Source organism: Pezoporus wallicus, unplaced genomic scaffold (assembly GCF_028554395.1).
Source record: "Pezoporus wallicus isolate ANWC-B61680 ecotype Strahan unplaced genomic scaffold, APGP_CSIRO_Pwel_v1 contig_13145, whole genome shotgun sequence".
Classification (NCBI taxonomy): domain Eukaryota; kingdom Metazoa; phylum Chordata; class Aves; order Psittaciformes; family Psittacidae; genus Pezoporus; species Pezoporus wallicus.
Genome location: NW_026638579.1, coordinates 9,900 through 27,771, shown reverse-complemented (window position 1 = coordinate 27,771; position 17,872 = coordinate 9,900). Strand labels below are relative to the sequence as shown.

Genomic DNA, 17,872 nt, shown 5'->3' with positions numbered 1-17,872 from the left:
GACAGGAGGGACATATCAAGAAGGACTGCCCCCCATCAGAATGGAAGAGGTAGGAGTTTAAGAGATGGAACTCAGGGCAGAGCTCCCACTCAACTCTGTCGTCGATGCCAAAAGGGATGTCACTGGGGCAACCAGTGTTGCTCAAAGTTTGACAAATTTGGTAATACTCTGCCAGACCAGGAAACAGCTGGAGGGGCACAAGGTCTGGTGCCCTGAGAACAACCAACAGGGCCACCTGGCAAAGCCCACAACCCCCGGCTTGTTTAGCCAGTCTGTGAGATAATGCGTCCCAAATGGAATGCAATCTGGGACCACTATCATGCCACGACAGGAAGCGCTGGGTTGGACCTGGCTACAAGCCAGTGTACAACAATCATAGATTAGAGTGTATGTTTGATATCCACAGGAGTGTTTGGGCCATTGCCTGATGGTCTGTTCGCCTTGCTAATTGGTAGATCCTCCAGTTCCAGTACAGGCTTGTTCATTCTCCCAGGGGTGACTGACTCAGATTACACAGGGGAAATTAAAATTATGGTATGGACACCTACAACCTCTGTACAGTGCCTGCTGGGGAACGTACTGCGCAATTAATCTTACTTCCTCACAGTTCATCCAACACCAGCACCCCATTCCCCCAGTATAGCCCAGTCCTAGTGTGACCTTCATTCTCCCAGTATAACCCATCACAACCCCAGTATGACCTCCTCTCCCCAGTATAGCCCAGCTCAGCACAAGTATCACCCCTGTTCCCCCAGTCTGCCCCAGTCCCCTTATACCCCAGTGCAGGATGGCAGATAAACTGAGGCAAGGGTGAGTGCTCTGATGGGTCAAACTGGTCCCTGCATCTGGGGTGGCTCTGGTGGCCAGGGTGGCCATGGTAGCAACACCACCTCCCATCTGTAAGTTTCGATCTGCACTGAGAAGACGCTGAGCTTCGAGCTGTGGGGACCAGACCTGGAGCTGCTGCGCTTCATGGAGGACCACAACAGCACCTCCTGCAATGACTTCATGGGGCAGTCCACCCTGCTCATGGCCAGCCTGCAGGAAAGTGGGTGCCCTCCTGCTGCCCCCTGGGGGTGGGGACGGGCCCCTTCCACCCCCTCAGCCCCTGCCTTTGTCCCCAGAGTATTGGCACATGCATCTGCTCTCCAAGGATGGCATGTCCCTGTCTCCTGCCACGCTCTTCGTTCACATTCGATGTAAGAGCCTGTGAGATCCCAGCTGGAGGGACATTGTGTCCCTGTGTGGGGGACAAACTGCTCCCCCATGGGGTGGGCACCATCCTGTGCTACAGACATCCCACTTCCTGTATGGGGACAGCCTAGGAGTGTCACTTGTCTGGCCATGGGGTGGGAGGGAACCCCCTCCATATCCTGTGTTGCCACCCCAGGACCCAAGAACATAGGGGACGCCCTCCATGTCCCCTGTGCCACCCCAGGACCCAAAGGGGGTAGGGGAGCCCCTCCATGTCCCCTAATGCCACTCCATCTGCTAGCCCATGTGCCCTGCTCCTCCCCTCCCTGGCTATGACCCTGAGTGGATAGAGATGCTGTGACAATCACGACAGGGTGGCCAGGCCATTGAAAGCCCAGAACAGCCCCTGGGGGTAAAGGCTAGTGAGATGGGTGACAGCAAGCCCCAAATGTCACCAAGCCCTGGATGTGCTTGATCTCAGCCCCAACTTGGTCTACAAGGACGGTGCCATCATCACGAGGTCCCCAAGGCCACCATTCAGTCCCTGAGGGGACCCTGCCATCACATGCCCTACTATGCCTATGACTTGGCTAGGGGTTGTTCTCCAGCACCAGTGACAGTCACAGATTTACAACCCGCTGTTAAGCCAGTCAAATAAAGGTTTTATTTTAACAGAGCCTGTCCCAGTGTCCCTGTCACCTCCCAGGGCCTTTTGGGCTGGAGTGGAGAAAAACAGCTGAGGCCACCCCATATACAGCACTGCCCAAGGAGCTGCCCAGCACCCGTGGATGCTCATTGGAGCAGCTCCCAAACCTGCCGAGGGGAGAAGGGGATACTCCTCACCCACACCCAGCCTCCCCCAGCCCAGGACACCAGGGAGACAGGAGGGGACAGAGGTACTTGCATAGGTGACACAGGTTCCAGAGCAGAGGGGATGCAATGGGGTTGCCGCAGGGACATGATGGGCTCCTGGTTCCCCACCAAGGCCCTGCAGGTCCAGGCTGGGTGGGCAAAGGCCCTTGGTGTCCGTGGTGTGCCATAGAGCAGGATGGGGACACAGAGGGACAGGGAATGCATAGATGGGTCTTGGCCTTGGTGTGCAGCTTAGAAACCTTTGGCTGGGAGGGCAGAAGCGTCTTGGTGCCCTTCATGGACACAGTTCATGTAATGGCAGCAAGTGGCACGCTGCGTGGGTTCTTGTTTCCCAAGGTATCTTGATGGGATAAAGCTTTTCCATGAAAGAAAACATCTCCTTTACCTTGGAGGTTCCCGTAACACAAGGTAATGAGCCTGGTGGAAGAGCTACTGGGGTGGCTGGAGAGGCTGAAGCCCAGGGTGACGCCAATTGTGCGTTGGCAGGGCAGTCGCTTGCATGTGTATCCATATTTCCATGCTTCCAAAGAAAAGCAGCTGAGCAGAGAGCCCTGAGGTGTGGTAGCAGTGATGGAGCATCCCTCTGATGCCTGCAGCCTCAGCGTTATGGGGAGTGGTGCAGAGAATGAGCCCCCAGGAGTCTGAGCAGAGTGGGGTGCGCCAGATGAGCTCCAGAGGCAGCGAGGAGCTGAGTCCCACCGCAGCTTCTGGTGTTGCTGCTCCTCAGTTCAGCACTTGACCCGTTGAACAGAGAGGGTTCAGGTCTCCGAGGCTGGGGAGGAGAAGGGACAAGGCATTGCTTGCACAAATAGCCCTTAGAAAGAAACTTGGAGACGCTCCCACACCTGCGTGGAGGGATGGTGCCATCCTCCCTCTCCAGGCATCCATGGGGAGTACCGAGTTTAACAAAGGATGGAGCAACCCTGGGGAAAACAGCCAAGTAGGGGACAGAGCTCAAAGCCCCCTCCAGGCAGGCAGGAGGGCTCGGGAGCCTGGCCACTGCATCCCGGTGCTCTAGCACTCTAGCACCAGGCTGCTCAGCGCAGCAAGTGTCTACCTTGGTGGAGAAAAGTCACGGTGCAGCACCCCAGAGGTGGCCTTCAGCAGATGAATGCAACTCATGGCAGGTGGGAACAGGAAAGATCTAAAATATCTATAATATATACTTTTATTATTCACCCGTTAACTCCATTATACGCCAATCATGAGCTAGTTTCAGCAGTTACATTCCTTTGATCATGTCTTTACAAGGATGCAATTAAATCAACACAAAGGAGATGGCTGGTGCTGGCAGGACAGTGACTCCAGGCAGTAGGTGACAGGGTCAGTGCCACCGCTCCCGGTGTGGGTCCGGCTCCAGCAGAAAGGATGAAGCCGCTGGGACTGGCTCCTTGGCAGCGCCGCACTCTCCTGGCCAGGGTTCACCTACTGCAACACCAGTCCGACCTGGGGAGCCAACAGAAATGGGAGGTCAGGATGTGCCCCAGCACCAGCGTCCTCTGCCCCCCATCGACACAGCTCACAGGCCCTGGCTGGGAGGCTCAGTGTTGCCCATATGGGTTTCTCCAAGTTTGGAATATTATGCTGAGCTGCACTCCCAGAACAGCAGGTCAAAGGAGGAGATTCTCCCTCTCTGCTGCGCTGTGGGGAGATCTGCCCCCGCAGTCCTGATCCAGCTCTGGGGCAACAACACAAGAGGAATGTGAAGCTGTTGGAGCGAGTCCAGAGGAGGCCACAGATACTGCAAGGGGTGGAGCAGCTCTGCTCTGGAGACAGGCTGAGAGAGCTGGGCTGCAGAAAAGAAGGCTCCTTACAGAGAGACCTTAGAGAAGCTCCCAGCACCTAAAGGGGCTACAAGAGAGGGACTTTGGGCAAGGCAGGAATGGCTTTAACCTGCCAGAGTGGAGACTGAGATGAGCTATTAGACAGAAGCTCTTCCATGTGAGGGTGCTGAGGTGCTGGCACAGGGTGCCCAGAGAAGTTGTGGCTGCCCCATCCCTGGCAGTGTTCAAGGCCAGGTTGGACAGAGCGGCCTGGAGCAACCTGCTCTAGCGGAAGGTGTCCCTGCGCGTGGCAAGGGGTCAGGACTGGAAGCGCTTTAAGGTCCCTTCCAACCCAAACTAGTCTGGGATTGTATGATTTGAGAGCAGCAAAAGCCCTGGACTCGTGGCCAAACGGGCATTCATACCCTGCCCAACTCCAGCTGGGGAGGTGACTGATATTTGGGGTCCAGCAGTCTGCAAGACAGACTTGATTTACCTGCCAAGGTTGTTTCTAAGCTAATAGCCACAGATTTGGGAGAAGCTGCTTCCCAAGAGCTTGATTATCAGGCCAGGTCGCTCTACAGGCAGTCACCACTGCTGGGTGCTCTCCGGCTGCTGCATGACAGGACATACTGGTGGCTAATCCCGAGCTCTGATCTGCTGGAGCCACAGGCAGCTCTTTTGCACATGCTGTAAGTAGAGCTCCCCACTGGCACAGGGTCTTGCTAACACTGACTCAACAACCATCACACTCGTCTGTTCTCTCTAGAGCAGAGGGTTGAGGGGACGAGCCCTTCCTGTGCACTGGCTGGGCTGGAGGACTTCACCACCCCAAGGCACTGACCTTCTCCGGTGCCATGCTGGGACACTTCCAATTGTACAGGTAATACTGCAGGTTCCCGTCCCCAATCCCAAACTTCAGCTTCTCCAGGAAGGTTTTGTTTTCCATGAGATCCAGTGCATTGAAGACGTCAAATCCTTTCTGCAAGAGAAGATTAACAAAGACAAGACACAAAGCTATCAGTTCCTCCTGCTTACACAGATGAATTCCTCCCATCCATGAGCTGCCTGACCACACTCCTGTCCAGCTTTGTACCCCCAGAAGAAGGGACTGAGGCCACCAAGAAATAATTTAGCATTCCACCCTCAATTCAAGTGCTGTGGATGTACAGCAATATCATTTGCTGTAAGAAATGAGTAGATACCCTGAGCTCAGCTCACCACTAGCTGGAAGGTTCAGGCTATCCAAGCATCCCTCTCCTGGGTGGCAGATCCTTTGGGATTTGGGTCTGTACAGCCCTGGGTATAAGCCTTGCCCCATGGCCAGCCCAAGAGCAGCCAGATGAGCCATCACTCACCAACTTGGCCAGGATGAGAGCATCACTCATGAGGTCAATGAGAGGCGTCTTTGTGTGAACATTGTAGAAGGAGTAAGCAGCTTTCAGGCTCTTGTGGGTTGGGTGGTTCATGATGGTGGAGGGTAGCGTGTAGAAGCTCAGGAAGTCTGTCACCTCCCCTGCGGTGCTCTGGAAACCAGAAGTGACACCACAACACATCAGAGCCAGGATAAAGCCCGGCCTGAGCCTCAGAGAGGCTTTGCCAGTCTGAGTGACATGTGGGCTCCCTGTGAGGAGACTTTGGGCAGCCCAGGATGGAGGTGCCATTCTCCAGCAGCTCAAACCTCCCAGCCCGAAAGAACATCTCACTGACTGGGGCAGCCTCTTCCAGAGGAGGCAGAAACTGAAGAAAACACCGTCAATCTTGCTCCTGCCCCCTCACCTCCACCACAAACGTGTCGATGATGTTCTCCTGAGGTAAGAACCAGTGTTCCACCTCCTCTCGGCTCATGACGGGTGTCAGGTGGAACTGCTTCAGGTACTCGGTCAAGAGCTTGTGCACTGCAGAGATATCTTTGTGCTCCATTGGCCGCAATCCAGAAGTCTTGGGTGTCTACCGAAAGCAGGAGAAACCCTTTGAGTTGCTTGCACTGTGACTTTTATCACTGAAGGGCTCTCTGACAAGCAGCACAGAGATGCTATCTGCTTAGATCAGCCCATTTCCAGTCCCAAACCCCAGCATTCCTATCCCCCAGCCTTGCTTGCCTGGCATGATGGATGCGATCAGCTGTGACACTGGCACAGAGACCACAGAGAAGCACAGCAGGTCCCCAGGCCCCAAATGCCAGGTGAAGTTCCACTGGAAGTGGCCTCCTACCCACTAACAGCTCAAGATCTCTGCTTCCCTCTGGGTTTCTGGCCCCGCTTGCAGCAGGGATAACTGGGAGATGTGCCTCAGGCACTGCAAGGAACCACCTGAGGTTATTTCCAGTTGGTCTCAATTTCTACTGTATGGTTCGGGTTTCTCAGCAAAGCCCAGCTCAAGCAGCACAGACTGCTTCAGGGTTTGGGTTTCTATGCAAAACCCAGTAGTTACAGCCCAGCAACTGGTGCCTCTGTTGCAGCAGGAGGCAGGAGCCATGTGATGCTCAGCCCTGAAGCAGCACCCTCCAACTGCAACAAGCAGCTTTGACCAACAAAATGAAGGCAACAAGGTCAGGGAAGGTGGTGGCAATTTTAATGCTTTGTTTGGTTTTTCTCTCATATCCATCTGGGAACTTCCCAGGCAGGACAACAGCAGTGACAGAACCGATCAGTTTGACTGAAGAATGAGGGACTAACCCAGTGCACGGTCACTCCAAGGCTGTGTTTGGACAGATGAAGGCTGTCATATCTGCATTCTTGTTTTACCAGCAGGAGAGGATGTGACTCACCATCAAACAAAAGCTCACAAGGTCCTCTAGCTGCAAAAATTTGCCTTAAAATGCAGGTACCCAGGCAAAACATACATAAAGATTAAATAAAGAGCAGTGGCTTGACAGAATCATTTACTATATGAACGAAACCCCAGCTCTCCAGGCAGAGGACCTGACCTCAGTTGAGCTGCTTGTCTCTCCAATTCCCAGCCTCACCCCCTGCTCAGCAAGGAGCAGTTCATGAGCTCACAGCCCTGCCTGGCACCCACCTCGGGCAACCGGTAAAGCTTCATGGTACGTTGCATAGTCATGTTCCTGCTCAGGTGGGAAAATTTGACCTCGATGAGTTTCCGAGGATTCAGGGACCGGTGCCAATACCTGCAGAAACACACTCACAGTGGGAGACTTGTTCCTGGGCAGCAGGATGGCCACAAGGTTCTCAGAGGTACCATGAGAGGGTGAGAACATCACAGAACTGGTGAAGAGGCCAGCAGCTCCCATAGAGAAAAACAAGGGCAGACTGAAGCACTTGTGTTGCAGAAAGTGTCCTGTCCTGTGATATATGAGCAGCTTAAGCAAAGCTACTGGACTTAATCCTGGAAGGATGTTGTGGGGAGAAACCTGGGCTGGAATCAATCTCTCCTGTCCTGGGGAATCCCACACATGCTACAGAAGATATCTTGGTAAGGGAAGGTCTACAGGCAGGAATCTCTTTGGAGTAGCCTAGCTACTCACCTGCAAGTCCCCACAGGCTTTGGCAGCACCACCCCTGCAGTGTAAACAGCCTGGAAGATTCCCTCCAGATGCACCCGCCGTGTGATCTCCCGGATCAGAACTGGAGCCACCCGTTTCGAACGCAGCTTTTTGTGCACACACAGGAAATTTATTTCTACCATCTTCTTCTCTCTTGGGAAAGAAACAATGCAAAGCATGAGACCCCACTGTCCTGAGCCAGGAGGATCAGTCCAACACTCAGGGCAATTTACCTCCAGCCCCTTCAAGAAAAAGAGCAGTCAAAGCCTTGGGGAAGGCCAAGGAGCAAGGGCTGGGTTTGGAGAACTCCCCCTTAAGCTGTTACCCAAGGTTTTCCCAAGTTAAATGGCTTCCATCCAGCCTTGGAAGATTTCTATAAACCAGAGCTCTAAGCTGACCTCACTTCTTAAGGAAAACAGCCTTCATGGTGGCTAACTACAGGATGTCCTTGCACAGAACTTCACTGCTCATCTTAAATATCCCCCACCTTCTCCTCCAAGCAGCAAAGCATCCCCACGGTTGGGCAGCATAGGTCTGGCTCTGTTGGTTGGGGAGGACAACACAGCCAGACCTCCTCAGTGCTCCCAGGAAGCCCCATGTACCATTAAGCGGCAGAATGAGAAATGCAGCCAAGCAGCACTCACGTGTCATAGATGTGGATGGTGGCTGGAATTGCACTGATAAATCCAACCAGCTTCTTGCTCGAGACAACTCTGACTCCACAGTGCCACTGAGGCAACCAGCCTGGAGGACGCAGTGCCCTGGAGAAGAGACACACTTCAGAAGCCACATCCCAAAGGTTCCCAGAGTACCTGCTCCTGCCTCCCCATTGTGCCCTGGGACACCCTGTCCAGGCTTCCCAAGGCAGCTGCAGGTTTGCAGGCAGGATGAGAGGGTGACAGTGATGTGACAAGCAGGACCACTGGGATCCAGAGCAATTCCTTTACTCTGTGGCCAAAGCCAGTTCTCACTAGTGACACAGGAGGAAATCCATGTTCCTTGATTGACCAACACCCTGAAGAAACAGCAGCTCTAGTGCAAGAGGTGTCCAAGTGTTATTCCTAGCAACACTGCTTGGCAGCCACCTTCATCCTACAGCTCCAGGGCATTGAGAAGTTCCTCAGCTACTGGTATTTTTACAAACACTCAGGGATCAACCCAAAGAGTTAAAAAGAGCTCCTAGTTTAGGCTCCTATCTCTCAAGGAAACCAGAGGCAGGCAGGGCTGAGTGAGAGCTCTCACAGTGTACATGGGACAATAGCACATGGTGACAGATGGGAAGGGAGGTTTCATCAAGTGAGATGGGAAAAGCAACAGCAGCTCCACTGCTGTCACTGGGATCAAGCTCAGCAGCATTCAGCCCCCTGTGCTCCATGGTCATGGTGCCACTCACCACAGCAGGAATTCAGGAGAGTAATCGAACCGGAACATGTTGTCATCGTCCTCCACGTAGTTCTCATTCAGCAGTGTGTACAGCTCTTTCAGCTGAAGCAGCAGAGACCAAGCAGGTTAAGAAATCTGTTCAGCCATCACATGCCCCAGCTGCCCTGAGATGGGACCCTGAGCACTTTTTGTGTGGCCACAGCAATGGGTAACATATGCAGATGTGTCCCTGTTTCTGGCATGTCCTCCTGCTCTGGCCTGCTGGCTCCAGGCTCCTGAACCTGCCACTGCAGAGCCTGGTAAGCAGCAGGACACACAGGATGACACAGGTCATCTCCCGGGGAGGTGGGTCACAGTCTGGAGGGTCTTCCTAAGTGAAAACTCCTGGCTTCAGGTATCCTTACATCACTGCGAAGAAACCAGGCTAACCAGGCCAACATGGGATGGGGAAGAGGTAACTGCACAGTGGGAGAAGTCAGACCCAGCTAACTCCAAGGAGATGACATGACCACTGAGTTGGGGAGTTGTCTGGTATGGTGAAGGACACACTCCTGTCCCCAAAACCACCTTTAGCAGTCCAAGCACAGAACTGCCAACTGGGCAAAGGAGATGGCCTTCCAGTACATGTGCCAAGCTGCCTGTACTCACCACGCCTCTATCTCCGAGGTCCAGGGCATCCCAGGTGAAGCCCTGAGGCAAAGTGTATGGCTCTTGACGGATATTGTCTTTGTCTGGCTCAACGGGACCATGGGTGTTCACCACTTCTCCTGTGAGAGCAAGGAGCTATGAAGACACCTACTTCTGAAGCCAAGTCTCCACAACAACAGCTCAATCTGGCAACCAATGTGACTCATGTCTCCTACCCCAGGTTCCTGCTGAGGGGAGCCATGAATTGCTATTTCACCCACCCAGTTTGGGATGTGTAACACATCTGTTGTGACACAGAGGCAGAGAATCAAAACTCCTTCCAGGGCAACACTGCAGCTGACTGTGCAGTAGAGAGGAGATGACCGAGCTGATGAGCTTCAGGGACACAGCTATGTCTTCCAGGTCCACATGTTACATCTTATCCTTCCCCATCCCCACAATCCCAGCCTCGGCCAGCACTTTCCCATGAGCTGCTCCATGGGATGGTGCCTCTCTCCCTGCCAGCTCTGGCCCTTGCCATTTGGCAAGTGTCAGGGTTTCCTTCCCACTGCCCTTACAGAAGAGCTGCAGTGAACAGAACTACTTTTGTTGGAAAAAACACTGACTCCTAAAGCTCCTGATTCAGCCAAGAGATCCTGGTTCAAGCACTGGCTTTCCTGGGGATGTCAACACAGTGGCATCACTTGAGTGCTGTGAAGGGAAGCAAACTGTGCGAATTAGGAATTCCCTTAAAAAGGGATTGGAAAGGTTTGCAGTTAACGGGGAGCTGAAGAAAGCCCAGAGCAAAAACTGCCCCCATCACACCCCTCCAGAAACGCTCACCCCTGGCTGTCCTCCCTGTTTTGAGCAGGTGCTGAACTGCTCTGGAATCCAGTCCCCAAAATCCCACAGCACTTTTGTTACCCAGCCTTCACTAGCCTGATGTACATAATACTGTGTGCCAGAGCATGTTCCTGAGTCAGAGCACAGCATAGCAAGTTGGTGTATGGAGGAACGTGCTGTTTTGTGCCTCTCTTTCCCCTGAAGACATCTTCCACCTTTCCTCCAGAGTTTACCCATGCAGAAATGATGTTTGCCATGCCCAGGATCCTCTGGGAAAAAAAGGCTAATTCAAGATCTGGTTTTGCTGTCTCACCCAACCCCATTCCATCTCACTATGACTTTCCAAGCACAAAGCTAAAACCATTGCTCTCAGCAGTCTCTGAGACAAAAGACTCAGCCTGGTGCTGACAGCAAGCAAAGGGAATCAAATACAGTTTGTGTTTGCAGCAAAAGGGACTTGAAGCCCCATAAAGGAAATTACTGAGGAGCAGCCAATTTGAAGCCATGACAAGCTATGGGTAAAACTAGAAACTATGGGCTCATTTACTAGTTCTCCTGAGCTCTACATGAATTTTGCTGGAGGAGACTAAGCAAAGCAACCCCGGCACCCCAGGAGCACTGCAGACTTGATCCAACAAGGCTGGGAAGAAGCACTGTCCAGCCACACAGATCAGCAAGCAGGGCTCCCCTCTGCCTTTCAGATGTGCTCAGCTGCCAATAGCTCCTGCCATCCTGAGCAACACCTGCTACTGACAATACATCACTTCTGATGGAGCTGATAGTGTCAAGAGCAAACTGGAGAAAGGGCTGGAGCAAAGACTAGAGCTGGGAAGAAGAGCCAGGCTGTTTGCAGGGGGAAGAGGGCAGGAAGAGAAAGGATTTCTCATCTTTAGATGTGCATGGCAGCTTGGGCATGCACATGCTCTCAAGGTTTGTCTCTCCCTTCTCCTAGCTGAGCCCAGCACCTACCCATGCTAGAGGCTGAATTTAGCTCAGAAAACCAAAAATGTGGCAGCTCAGCATATGGACCTGCTTCCCTGAGCAACTGGCCCGGTCTCATGCCGAGCTACATTCCACACTAAGGACCCCTTGCTGGAAGCTTCAACTCTCAGAAAAAGCATAGCTGCAAGAAGAAGGCTAACAATGCTGCGCTTGAAACTTGGGCATAGAGGGCTCTGGAGACCCAGTTCAAGGGCTAATACAAATGAAGGGATGCCCAAACACAAGAGACATCAAATCAGGTGTCTGAAATGGCTCCTCGTACCTCTTGACCACCCAAAGCACCTGCACAGCTTTCCAGTGGCAGGGCTGAGAGCCCATGATTCTGAATGGGAGACAAGCATCACTGATGCCTTCAAAGCCCAGACAGGACAGCAATGAGAAGCCATCTAGGGACTCACCTGCTGGCCAGAGACCAGCTACTTCAGGTGTCTTTGAGCAGCCTGGGGACCACAAGGCTTCCCCCAAGGAGCACAAACCAGCAAGGGGCTGTACATACCTAGCTTCGGCACTGGCTGCGTGTCCCAGAACTGGTAGCTCCTTTTGCTGGCTTCCTCCATGGTTTTGGCAGGGCCTTGACCTACAGAGAAGAGCTCTATGGCTTTTTGAATCTCCTGGATCCTCTCAGCAGGTAATGAGTTCACCTGAGGACAGAATGGCAAAATGAGTAAGTTGAGCCACCAGGTCTGTATTTCAGCTCTTCCTTTGAGGGAGCTGACTCTGCCCTGGGACACTGCCAGGAAGGGGAGAGCAGGTAAGAGACTCCCTTCCCATCCTAGATTTTCCTGTAACCCTCTACAAAATGGATGAACTCTGTCACCAGCCACCTGCTACAGACCTAGACCTGGTTTCTAGGCACTCCTGGGTCAAGGGAGGTGGATGAACTGGCTTAAAATGCTTTAAGCTACAGTTAAGAGGGTGCTGTAAACCCCAAGTGCAAAGCTCCTTGCTCCACCTTGGCTAACACCCTGAGACTCCCTGGATCATGCAGGGACTGAGACTCTGCATGAGCCAGAGACTCTGCATGAGCCAGAGACTCCCTGGCTCAATTCACACCCAGCACCTGGGTCTCCTGAGGTGGCTTTTCCCTCATTGCTTCAGCCTCCTCCACCTAAGCTGGATCCATGTCTGCAAATGGCAGCTTCCATAGAGGAGTCCCTGGGCCCTGTGGACTACAACAAGGTGGAGAGGCTGAATCAAGAAGAAAGATTTTCCTCCTCCTCAGACAGACCTTGGCAGGGTGGCCAGCTCCAAACCCCAACTGTTCCCTGATTCCTGAAGAATTTAGTTTGAAAATGCAAAGCCCCAAATTAATGCTCTGCACAGCCAGGAGGACAAAATATCAGCACTATCTGGATGCAAATTGGGTACTGGATAGAAAAGAGCTTCTGTTGATGTGCAGATCTGTGTGTCCCCTGCCAGAGGATAAGAGGGGATGAGAAGGCCAGGAGGATGCCACCCTGGCAGGGACAAACCCTACGTATCCCAACCTTCTTTCTGAAGCACTGGCTGCTAGACAGGACCAGGCAAAGCCAAGAGGGGTGAGACAGACCCTGCTCTGACCTGGCTGCTGCTCTTATGAAAATGAGGCAGAAAATCAACAGTATCAGATGTCATCCAAGAAGGAGAACACACTTGCCATGGTGGATGTGGGCAGCAGGGGCAGTGGCAGTTCCCTGCCTGTGACCCTTTCATTGCTCACTAAAGTGGACTGGGACGTTCAGAAAACAACCACATTTACCCTGGAGGGCTCCACAAACACCTCCTGCACCGATGGGAATTCCCACACATGGAGCCAGGCTGGGCAACCACTTGAAAACTTCAGTTCTTTGAGCAGCCAAGTGCCTAAAACCCTGAGTCTGGTGACTCCTTCTTTGCCCTAAGCTACACTGGGGAGGTTCAGGATGGGGCTGGATGCTGTGTGGGGCTGCAACTCTGGGAAGGGGGTCAGTCACCTTCACTGGCTGGTCCTGAGCCTGGTTAGGCTGATCTTTCTCTTTCTTCCTTCTGGGTTTTTTTTTCTTCTTTTTGACTCCACTGTCATTTGCTGGACTCAAGCCTCTAAGGAACAAAAGAAACATCATTAGAGCCCTGAGGTTTCTTTTGGAGAACATTTATAGGGTTTCTGTCGCTCTCTAAAGAAAACACAAGCTCCCTGCTCTCAGTCCAAGTTTCCAGGAGGGTGAATGCTCAGTGCACAGAGGGTGCAGTGCTGTGCCCTCTTCCCAGCATCTCTCCCAGAGCTCTGTGTTAGCTCCCAAAAGGGGACCAGCACCAACATCTCCTACCCTGCAGGTTTGCTCAGTGGTGGGGAGTGCCCCATACTGCAGGTAACCATGTCTTTGCTGTCACACCACCCCACTTGGCCACACGTATGTAAATCCACCCCAAGGAGAGGCAGGGATGCCCAGCTTAGGTTTTTTCCTCCTCTCTGAGCCCAAGGATGGATGGAGGACAGCAAACACTGGTCCAGCCCTGGGGATAAGTCACCACAGCAGGTTCAGGCACTACAGAGGGGCTGGTGGCCAAGGACACTGTCACCCCCCTGCAGAGGTGATGATCTTGGGATACAGTAGCTGTTACAGTGGGAAATTATACTGTTATGCTGGAGCTAGAAAACTGAGACTGAGCAGCAAATTTGGGAGCATGTGCCAGGGCATTGCCCATCCTTCCAGGGATACATGGCAGTCCCATAGCCGATGCGATCACCCCAAAGCATGAAACCTCACCCTGAACTCAGCCTTACTGGGCAAGTCCAGCAAGAGGACTATTGCTGGATGCCACCACAGAGGAAAAGTGCCTGCTCCCAGCATGGTGGATGTGGCCTAACCTGGGCACAGCACAGACAACGCTACTGCTGCAGGGCTGGGACACCTCAAGCCAGGAGCTTCCCTGGCTCAAGACCCCAGAACAGGGTCACAGCCTCCAAGACGGCCACAGCTCAGGTGGAGATTCAACCCTGAGATGGCCAGAGCAGGACTGAGCAGAGGGATGAGGGGAAACAGGAGGGACACAGGGCCAGGGGTGATTTGCCAGCTGCCAACACACACGAGGGGGCAGCGCACACCAGCAGCTTCGCTTAGCTGTCCTGTCCCTGTCAGTGCTGTCAAGTTTATTTTGCAGTTAAACCGCAGTAAATCTCCTCTTCTGTTTTCACTGAGGACAATAGTCCATGCCTGTCTCAAAGGGGAGAGGCCAGAGCAAGGAAAGCCATGGAAAACCCTGGGTGGGAGCTGCTCTTTGCATCCAGTGGCACATCCACAGTACCTACAACTGCAAGGTCCGCCACTGGTGGGCACTGACACCCACACCAGCGCAGGTCTGGCTGGAAACCGGGATGAGCTCTGCAGGGCTAGGTCTGCCCAGGGCATGATACGGGACATGTCTGGGGTCTCCTGTAACTGGGGACCTTGTCCTCTTCTTTCCCCAAGTCTGAGTTCAGGGATCCAAGTCAGCGTATTTGTTGTTTTATTGTATAGAGGGGTCTCCTTCTTCGCACTCCCAGAATGAGTGCTGCCCTCCCAGAAGGGACAACCACACAGCTGATCTGCCCAGAGGCACCAGCCAGCCTGGAAACTCCCAGTGAGTACCACTTGCTCTTCTCCAGAAGCATATTAAGAAGCAGAACAGAGAGAGGAGCAGCCACGGAGCTGCAGCCCTGTGGGAATCAGCATCACTGTTGAACTGTCCCTGCGGGGGGACATCTCCCCCTCCTCCCTCTGCTGAGGAAGGGCTTCACCTCCACCCCAAGGCACAAGCTCTGTCATGACAGCACAAGTGATTACAGCAAAGTGGTGCTGACACCACTGCTGATCCTGGTGACAAATGCACCATAGGTTATATTTTTAAACTCCTTGCAAAGGAGCATGGGTGAAACCTGGCAGATCCCCAACCAGGCAGGATGGCCACACTGAGGTACTGGGGTGAGCCAAACCATCCACTATGGAGCTGCAATAAACACAAGAGGGACATGGACCTGCTTGAGCAAGTCCAGAAAGGGCCACAAAGATGCTGTGAGGGCTGGAGCAGCTCTGCTCTGGAGCCAGGCTGAGAGAGCTGGGCTGGTTCATCCTAGAAAAGAGAAGGCTCCTTAAGGGAGATCTTAGAGCAGCTCCCAGCACATAAAGAAGCAACAAGAAATCTGGAGAGGGATTTTGGACAAGAGCCTGTAGGGACAGGACAAGGGGAATGGCTTGAACCTGTGTCCTGGGTTCAGCAGTAGCAGAAGAAACGTGACTGCTACTGCTGAACCCAGGACAACCTGCCACAGGGGAGACTGAGATGAGCTCTTAGGCAGAAGCTCTTCCCTGTGAGGGTGCTGAGGTGCTGGCACAGGGTGCCCAGAGAAGCTGTGGCTGCCCCATCCCTGGCAGTGTTCAAGGCCAGATTGGACACAGGGGCTTGGAGCAACCTTCTCTAGTGGAAGGTGTCCCTGCCCGTGGCAGGGGTTGGGACTGGATGCGCTTTAAGGTCCCTTCCAGCCCAAACCAGTCTGGGATTGTATGATTTCTTACCAATTGTAACACCACAAACTGATGGCACAAGGCAAGTTTGTGAGCACATCTGAGGGCAGATGCTGGAAGCCATCCCTTCCAAAGGAGACTGGACATGTTTTCCCAGGTCACCTCCACATCAGGATGCTGGAGGTGTCAGATGAGAAAAACAAAATCCTTCCAGACCTTGAGTATTCAGTCGGTGTCACTTTGCTTCATAAATCAGAGCTGCCAACTCCCAGCTTGCTGCTAATGAGTTCAGCCCAACCAGCATCACTTCATCCCATACCAGACTCACAGGTAAAGTTCCTGAGAAAAGTCCTCCCTGATTTATGAGCAAAGCCATCGTGACCTGGAAGAAATCAGGATGGAATAAGGTAGGATGAAGTTTTGCATTCCCAGGTGCTGTGGTGTGGGGAAGGGCCCTGCTCCAGCTGGGAGATGAAAACCAACCCAGCAGAGGACTTGCCAGCATGTGTGAAAATGCTGGAAAACATGAAGGTCCAACTTGCTACACCTTGGGAAACAGTAATTATAGGTATTTTCTATTTTAAAGTCCATTTAGGAAAGCAAGTATCATCTTTGTTATGCTCCAGTGTAGCTGCAGCCCTTCTGACTCTCCTCAAAGTAACAGAAATATCCCAGGCATCCTGGGATGATCTACCACCATACAAAATGCCAACTACTGCAGCTGATGTGACCCACAAAGCTGCAAGGGCTGAAGTTGCTTGCTCCCTCAGCAAGGGTTAACTGCCAGGCCAGCTCCTGTCCCACAGCCCATGGTTTTTCTTCCCTATCTCCCTTCTAGCCTGAGCTGCTTTAAGAGATAAAGCGGGTGGAGAAGGACGCGTTGGCTGCGCCATGCAAAATGCACCCCCAGTACCTGCAACAACCCATGTTCCCTTCTCCCAGGAAAGGCATCACCAACATTATGGCCATTATGTATGGCTGTAACCCCACTTCCCCTCTACCAAATGACTCAGAGTTTGCCAATCAACCACTGCACAGAAAATAACACCCATAACGTGAGGCAGCACGAAAATAAGGCTTTTGAAAGCACCTAAAAACCAGGCAGGCTTGCTCAAGGCAAGACCCACTCAGACTGTCCTGCACCAGCTTAGCCCCCCTGGAGGCTGGCAAAGCCCAGGCATACCCAGTAACAAACTGGTGCCCAGCACCCACTTATCTATAACCTGAACCCACGCGTGCTCCTGCCGTATTCCCAGCTCTGAGGGCTTTATTTGTGCAAGGTGAGGGAGGAAAGCACAAGGGAGGACAACTCTGGCTGTGTCTGACTCCCCATGGCTCCCGCAGTTGCCAAAGCCAGGCAGGAAGTTCTGGGTGGGCATGGAGGGATTTCAAAGGCAGGGACAGGGTGTTATTGTCCATAGCATACACACTGCAGTGATCAAAAAGCATCTTCTGTTCCACAAAGCAAACTGCCACATTCAGCCTCAAAGACTGGCTCACACCTCAGCAAACAGGACCAGAAATGCTGGTTTGCCCTAAAACCCCGACTGGAAACAATTCCCAGATTCAAACAAGGGCTTGTGCTTGTAATTCCTCCACTGCATGGCCTTGCCTCCCCACCTGAAAGGTGTCAGATGAGAACCAGGAGCTCCCTGCTCCCTGTTTAGATGCTGGAAAATCCTCTGTGAAACCTGGGGCTAATCGGGTGCGGTGCTTAAGCTGTAATCATCTCAGGGGCCAGGGTGGGGAGGGAGGCTCTGCAGATGGCAGAGCACAGGTCCCGAAGCAGAGTGTGCCATTACTGTGCTCCTTACAACACCTAAAACTAAATCCTGCATGGTAGAGCACGGCAGATGTCCCAGAAACATCCCCTCTCAGTGCAAGTGATAGCAGGGATTGTCAAATCTGACAGCTGCCCCTCTGACTAAAGCCCCTTTTCCCCCCATGCTCCATCCAGCAACAACTCAGTTCACGCCACAGAACCCTCCCTGAACTCTTCCCACCTTCCCTGTGTGGTTTTGCCAACAACAACCACGTTTCACACGGCTGGGCCACTTGAATCCGTGGTCTCATCACTGCCTGTGGGCTGACAAACCCCATGTGCTGGCACCAGCTTGGGGAATTAGAGCCTGTGCTGGTCTCTGCTCTTCCAATGTCTTTATCTACAACAGGAATAAACCCTCCACAGACCTGGAAACATGACAGGAGCCTTCTCTGCACAA

General features: G+C 53.0%; 1 protein-coding gene across 1 annotated transcript; it reads right to left on the bottom strand.

The window, feature by feature from the left end:
• Window positions 1–3,212: 3,212 nt before the first annotated feature.
• Window positions 3,213–13,311, bottom strand: NMT1 (N-myristoyltransferase 1). Its single transcript, XM_057411224.1, has 11 exons — window positions 13,143–13,311; window positions 11,687–11,831; window positions 9,367–9,485; window positions 8,729–8,820; window positions 7,980–8,096; window positions 7,318–7,488; window positions 6,852–6,960; window positions 5,610–5,780; window positions 5,189–5,356; window positions 4,675–4,812; window positions 3,213–3,513 (listed from the first exon to the last, which is right to left on the bottom strand). The coding sequence occupies exons 1-11, from the start codon at window positions 13,299–13,301 to the stop codon at window positions 3,493–3,495; spliced, it is 1,410 nt and encodes a 469-aa protein (XP_057267207.1). The 5' UTR covers window positions 13,302–13,311; the 3' UTR covers window positions 3,213–3,492.
• Between the last annotated feature and the right edge of the window lie 4,561 nt (window positions 13,312–17,872).